Genomic DNA, 7749 nt, shown 5'->3' on the forward strand with positions numbered 1-7749 from the left:
AGAGAGGCAGAGCATGAACGGGGGAGGGGCAGAGAGAGAGGGAGACACAGAATCGGAAACAGGCTCCAGGCTCTGAGCATCAGCCCAGAGCCCGACGCGGGGCTCGAACTCACGGACCGCGAGATCGTGACCTGGCTGAAGTCGGACGCTTAACGGACTGCGCCACCCAGGCGCCCCCTGGTTATTTACTTTCCATTTCACAGTCATTAGGCATTGATTCCTACCATTCTACTGAAATTGTTAAGAACATCAAGGGCCTATTTGTCAAAAACAATGGGTATTTTCCATTTTTATCTTACCTGGAAATTCTATGACATTTTGCACTATTAAACTACAGCACTACTTACTTCTATAAAATTTCTTTGTTACTGGCTTTTATAATTACAGATCACCCTTATTGTCCTCTTATATATCTGCTTACTTCTTTGTCCCTATCCTTTGAGATCTTTTTTATTTTATCCTAAAATGCAGGCTTTTCTAGGTTCACAACTTTTCTCTCCATATCTATTTTCATATAGTAATTCATACCTCAGGTAAGATTTAAATAATCACTTAAAATCTAAAACCTTTCTGAGTGCTGTCTCCAGCCCATGGCTTCCCATTATAAGTATAGTAATATACTATATACACTGTGTATAATATACTATATATATATGTGTGTGTGTGTATGTGACACATATACATATATATAAGCACATGACATATATGTATGCCATATATATATATATATATATATATATATATATATATAACACAAATTCTCAGGCAATAGTTAAGTGTGAAGAAATGGAATCAGGAGACACTGATTGTATGGGGTGCTTGCAGATTATCCAGAAGAAAAGAGATTTTCCTGTTTTGTCAATATGATCCTAATGTGCTCTCTTCTTCCCCTTCTCAAAAGGTCTTTATAGTTGTTTTTGGGAACAGTTCCCAGCCCCTTGTCAGTATGGCAAGTTGAAGACACTGAGTGATATATCTGTGTGACACTTGGAAACTCTGAGGACTCAGGATTAGCTGCTTTCAGAGCAACAATCCAAAGAAGACCGTCAGAGTGGGGTGAGGAGACAGTGAACCCCAGCCATCTCTGCATTCCTGATTGAGCTTGTAGGCTCACCTGATGGTGATGAGAATTTCCACTGAAGTTACCACTGGCACTAATGTCATATAGCGCATATTAAGAGAATCCTTTAACTGGACAGCTCTCTTCCTGGAATATTTGGGAGACGTGGATGGTTCCTGGCACTGCAAAATTTGCCATAATTAAATGTCATTGTGGCTGACACTAGGGAGTACAGATAATGAATAAGGTACACTTTTAAATTGGGTTAATAAAAAATATTAGTAAATTGTAATAGTTATTTACAAAAGGATTACCACATAATTTTGGAACCTAAAGCCTGCTGAGCCCAAATTCCCAAAACCCGCTCAAAATCCAAACTCAGACTTTTACAACACCATACATTTTAAACAACTTTGAATTTTCTCCTGCTTCCTCCCTCTGGTCCACTTTCTAGGTGACAGCTGGTCCAAAGAGGTTGTTTGTCCCTATACCATACAATAAATTGTACCATTTATCTAGTTTCTATCTCCCCATTATTAGAAAGGCAGTGCTGGAAGGTTAAGGTTATATGGCTGGTAGGAATTATGATTTATAATGATATACACACTCATCCTGTGTGGAGGTAGATAAGTGCAAAGTGAGCCCCACATCGGTTATAGTTCAGTGGATCAAGTTATTAAGCAATCTTATCAGTATTCACATTAACAGAGTACCTGCCACTTTGGTGCCCAGATTAACCTTTCTGTCACTGACAGTATCCCCCAGATGGGATGGTCACTTCCATAGCACATTCATCTTTTCTTTATTTATCTCCCTCCACCATCCACTGCTCATTATCACAGATATTATTTTTTATTTTTTTTAATGTTTATTTATTTTTGACAGAGAGAGAGAGAGAGAGAGAGAGAGAGAGAGAGGCAGAGTGTGAGTGAGGGAGGGGCAGAGAGAGAAAGACACACACAGAATGTGAAGCAGGCTCCAGGCTCTGAGCACAGAGCCCAAAGTGGGACTCCAACTCATGAACCGCGAAGTCAGATGCTCAACAACCGACTGAGCGACCCAGGTGCCCCAGTCACAGATAATACCATGTGCCAAATTCTAAAAAAAAAAAAAAAAAAAAAAAATCTGTTCTTGTTTTTATAGGTTTTTGTGAAATAGAGGTAGTCCAAAGATCACTATCACCTCATTCTTCCTCAATTCCTCTTTAGACCTATCAGTGATGATGTTTATAAGAGAAAACAATATTTTAAAAGATCCTGGACACATACTGATTCAATTTATTTGGGAGAAACTTGTTTCTCTTGTGGTTCTCTTTAATCATTTTTTTTTAATGTTTGTTTGTTTATTGATTGATTGATTGATTGAGAGAGAGAGAGTGAGCATGAGCAGGGCAGAGAGAGAAGGGGACAGAGGATCTGAACCAGGCTCTGTGCTGTTAGCCGGGCCTGAACTTATGAACTGTGAGATCATGACCTGGGCCTAAGTCAGATGCTTAACTGACTGAGCCACCCAGGTGCCCCTTCTTTAATCATTATAGTAATCAACTGGTCACATAATTTCTCGGTTTTATGCAAACAAATCTAACTTGATTTGATAAGAGTATAATTATAAATAAATTATAAAAATATTTCAAAGTTCCCTATAGAAGCCCATTCTTAATTTTTCCAGACATGGCTTTCTAGATTCACAAATATCAGGTCTATCTGATTTTCTTCACCAGCATTATAGTCCTCATCCCTTTCCTCTGAGAGCCCTTATCTTCCTCCTAGAACTGGCTGTGTAAAGTTGGATTCAACCATTAACTTCTGATACTGCTTTTGCCTTTCGAATACTCATGCTTTTTTTTTTTATTATTATTATTTTAATCTGTGGCTCAGTAAAAGTATTAGGCTTCTGGTTTCTGAAGAGGCCTTTGTTCCAGGACCCCGTCTTCTCACTTCCTTTGGGAATTCTCAGCTCCTGTCTCTTCCTATTTTAAAGTTTGTCTCTGGTGTTGCAGGCATCAGATCCTTGGCAGCACTGAAAATTTCCCGAGTGCCATCCGCTGAGTAATTCCACTCTTCTAGGCTGAGTTTACCACTTGTGCCTACTTGTTCAGATTCTCTAGACCCCTACGTGAGTCATCTTGTTCACAGTCCATTTGAGACGGTGATATTGATGACTATGTTTCCCAAACATTCCATGGCAATAGACTCATTTCCATTAATTAACTGTTTTTCTCAGTGATTAATCAGTGAGCCAAACAGATAGTTGGTTTCAAGAGAAAAAAATCTGAACTGGCCCAAACTGGAAATAAATACATGAAGCGTCTACATTAAAGAAATATAAGGAGGAATGAAAAAGCAAAGAGAAGAAAAATAGAGCCCAAGGGAATGATCTGGGGGACTCAGAGTAAAAAGTGTAATGCAAGGAATACAAATTGGATTCTGAAGAGTAAATTGTTAATGTTCTTAATACGATCAGCATTATTGTTATTTCCTGTTCTAGGCAAAGGTCTTGTGAATTAATTAAGGCTGAGAAAATCCACAAAAACTTGTAAGGTTTGAGGTGAAAAATGGACTGATGTTGTGCTACAGAAAGATGAAGAGAAAGAAAGAATACTGCCTTTTTAGAGGTCATAACTCCTGAGAAGGTTCTTCACTTGAAAACCCTACCATGTGGTCCAACAACAGTGCTGCTCCCTTCTTGCTGACTGGCTTCCTGGGCTCAGAGGCAATTCAGCACTGGATCTCTATTCCCTTCTTTATCATCTACCTCTCCATCCTTTTGGTCAATGGCACACTTCTCTTTCTCATTTGGAATGACTCCAATCTTCATGAGCCCATGTACTACTTCCTAGCTATGCTGGCAGGTACAGACCTTGGGATGACACTAACCACAGTGCCCACAGTCCTGGGTGTCCAATTTTCCAGAGGGAAATTTCCCAGGGTGACTGTTTCACTCAGTCCTACTTCATTCACGCCCTGTCCATTGTGGAATCAGGTGTCTTGTTTGCCATGGCCTATGACCGATTCATTGCCACCTGCACCCCTCTGAGGTATAACTCCATTCTTACCAATTCCCAGGTGATGAAAATAGGACTTGGAGTACCAACGAGGGACTTTGTGTCCATTGTGCCCCCAATTGTGTCACTCTATTGGTTCCTATATTGCCGTTCCCATGTTCTTTCCCGTGCCTTTTGCCTCCACCAAGGTGTCATGAAACTCGCTTGTGCTGATATTACATTTAATCGTGTATATCCAGTTATTCTGGTTGCTTTGACTTTCTTCCTAGATGTTCAGATTATTCTCTTCTCTTGTATTTTAATCTTGAAGACAGTTATGGGCATCGCCTCTGGAGAAGAGCGAGCTAAGGCCCTTAACACCTGTGTCTCCCATATTAGCTGTGTTCTGGTCTTTTATATTACTGTGATTGGCCTGACCTTCATCCACAGGTTTGGGAAACATGCACCACGTGTGATCCACATTACCATGAGCTAGGTCTGCTTTCTCTTTCCCCCATTCATGAACCCCATTATATATAGCATCAAGACCAAGCAAATTCAGAGAAGTATCATTCGCCTATTTTCTGTGCACAGAAGGGCTTGAGCTTGTATTTCAGAATCTTGAGATCTCTGGGATTTTTTTCATCTCCCATTATTGGAAGAGAAGTTTGATTTTATACTCCATCTCTTTTTTTCAGAGTTAGATGAGATTTTACTTATCATATAAAGCTACAAGTTGACTTGAGTAGATATATATTCTACTATTTCACCTGTAGTAGAATATATATTTTAGACTAGACTATGTATAGAATGTTTTATTGGAATATATATAATATATGTATTAGAATGTATATTGGAATAGAATGTATAGAATATTTTATTAGAAGATATAATATATATTGAAGAGAAAATTCTGGTGATTTGGGGGGAAAAGGGTTATAGGAAACAGGTGAGATGAGGCATTCCCGATCCTGTAAGTGAAGGAAGAATAAGTAGTACTTCAGAAAATGTCAGATGAGGGAAAAAACAGCCTGGATCAAAGACAGTTCATCCGAATGAAGACGTGCAGCTGATAGTACATTTTGTGTGTTAGATAAAAGATAATTAGAGCGATATATTATTTCCTCGTCTCTGTGTTTTGAATCTACTCTACTGGAAATCATGTTGCTCTGAAAGTAAACACATTTGGGTAAGGAAAACTAGCAAACGTACAGAACTCTAGAAAGCTTACCCTCAACCCTCAGTTTCCTTCAGTATATCAGTGGATTTTATTATTGAATGGAAACTAATATAGATTAAAAGTCTAATCACAACCAATATCCTATCAGCCAGCTGAAGCCAGATCCCCTAGCACCCCGTGTTCTCTGCCCATGGCTGCTGAACACCAACATACTATTTTTTTTTCTTTTTGGCTTTATCCTTTACTTACTAATATTCTTCTATAAAAATTGAGTATAGATTTAAGAATCTCCTGTTTCCATCTCCCTTTGCTTAAAAGAACTCAGGGCTTTTTCACTTCATGAACTTTTCCTGTTGATAATCAAGTCTGAAAGCCTGGCAAAAGTAATGGTAGCACTGATGGAGAAGTTTTTTCTTTCAATTTCTCAAAATCTTGTAAGGTTTTATGCTGTTCATTTTGGTGAGCCATCATGTACTGTCTGTTGTTTATTTTATAGGTAATAATGCTTGTGACCTAGGGGTGCCTGGGTGGCTCAGTGGGTTGAGCGTCCGACTTCAGATCAGGTTGTGATCTCACAGCTTGTGAGTTTGAGCCCCACATCAGCTCTGTGCTAACAGCTCAGAGCCCGGATCCTGCTTTGGATTCTGTCTCCCTCTTTTTCTCTGCCCCTCCTTCACTTGTGCTCTGTCTCTGTCTCTCTCTCTCTTTTTCAAAAATAAATAAACCTTACAAAGATTAAAATAATAATAATAATACTTGTGACCTAAATATTTATACATTCTGAAGGCTTCTGGTTTTTCTTAAGTTGGTTCTTCTAGTTGGATCTCCTCCCAACACCCTATTTTCTTATTGAAACTTTATGTACCAGGAACCTAGGAAATAATCAGTGCAGTCTAGATTCTGTCTGCCTCACCTAAGAAACTTTCTATACTGATGCCATATCCAGGGAGAGGAGTAAACACTCTAAGAATATTCCAGGAACTTCATTCAACATGGAAAAACCTCGTCTGTCATTTTCACTAGAAGAAGCCTGTATCAATTGCCTCCACTCTTACACTTTCCTCATCTTTTTCGTAAATGCAGTATATCTGGAGATGCATTTTTTAGTAATGAAGAACCAGAGGATATCCAATGTGAAAAATACCATTATACTTACTGTACTGTTTATAATTCTTTATAAGAAACAAAAATTGCAAGTTACAGAAATTGACCCAACTCTCTTCAGTTAATAAAGGGAATTTATTGAAAGAATATTGGGGTGACATTCAGTATTCAGCAAGGGCAGTAATTCTGTTTCCCCATCGGCTTGTGAGCTTCCTGAGGATGACTGCCTGCCCTTCTGTAAACCTCCAAAACTCTTAATGCAGCTCTTCAGAAAATGATAAACAGTCTTATTTGCATGGTGTGGCTGGGGCTGCTGTATTTAATCTACTGCAGACATCAGTGTGTCAGTCACAGCAAATACCCTGTTTCAGGTGTCATTCTAAGAGTTTTACATGAATCAGTTTGTGGCATATTCATGAAGGGACAAAGCAATCTAAGCAACACACAGCTTCCAAACATCCTCTTTAGGGACACAGAATTCAACACTTATTTAACAATTTCGATCCACGAATAGAAGGTGAGGGTTTTAGACACTTAATTTAACATAATAATGAAGATGTAGTTTTCTTTCTTTACCTCTTTTTTCTTGCCTGAAATCTGAAAAATATTTTTTCACTCTGATATTTTAAAACATTTTCCTAAACCTCTAAAATCTCCTTTTTCTGGGTCTTGTCCTTTTCCCCTTCCTTCATGGGTGGTTTGTGGGCGCAGGCATCACCCTGCACACAGGTGTGGGAGGGTGGAAGGGGGAGGTCTCTAGACACACTCTGTAGCCACGTGATTCTCTCCAGGCCTCACTTCAGTCTTATTTGCTCCATTTTTAAAACACAGGTATTATTGAACCTGTTTTTCTTTTGGTGTCTTAATTAGCAGACTGAAAAATTGAGCTGTTGAGGGTGCAGAACTGTGAACACCCCAAAAGTCACTTTCTCACACTACCTCGTAGAGTTATACATCCCACTCACAACCACTAATCTGTTTCCTATCACCACTGTTTTGTCTTTTCAAGAATGTCATGTAACAGAAATCATACAGTGTGTGTGTAACTTTTTGAGATTAGTTTCCTTCGCTTAGCATAATGCCTTTGACATTCATGTAAATTGTGGTTGTCAACGGTTCCTTTTTCTTTAACCGTTGAGCAGTGGCTCTCATATGGATATTCCATTACTTGGATGCTCTTCTGGCATTTGCTAATAATTTTCAGTTGTTGGTATTAGCCTCCAGTTATGTTCCACTCTGACCATCCTTTCTCATGTCCGTTCCTAAGACATTTTGCTCACATAAAACTCTATCACATCTAAAGATTAAATGCCAGATCTCCCTATCTTGCCATCTCTCTTACTCATGCACCTATAGAAATCACATATGCCTTGGTATCTCCATATAATGTCTGTCATTCTCCTTTCTCTATTTATTCTCTGT

The 7749-nt window shown here is 38.9% G+C and overlaps 1 protein-coding gene across 1 annotated transcript; it reads left to right on the top strand.

Moving 5' to 3' along the window:
* Positions 1 to 3706: 3706 nt before the first annotated feature.
* On the top strand, positions 3707 to 4647 carry LOC121021187 (olfactory receptor 51B4-like). Its single transcript, XM_040461418.1, is given in 2 exon segments — positions 3707 to 3959; positions 3962 to 4647. Coding segments are annotated over 2 exon segments (930 nt in total). The 5' UTR covers positions 3707 to 3715.
* Positions 4648 to 7749: the final 3102 nt, after the last annotated feature.

Source organism: Herpailurus yagouaroundi, unplaced genomic scaffold (genome assembly GCF_014898765.1).
Source record: "Herpailurus yagouaroundi ecotype Mexico unplaced genomic scaffold, PumYag 255, whole genome shotgun sequence".
NCBI classification, from domain to species: Eukaryota; Metazoa; Chordata; class Mammalia; order Carnivora; family Felidae; genus Herpailurus; species Herpailurus yagouaroundi.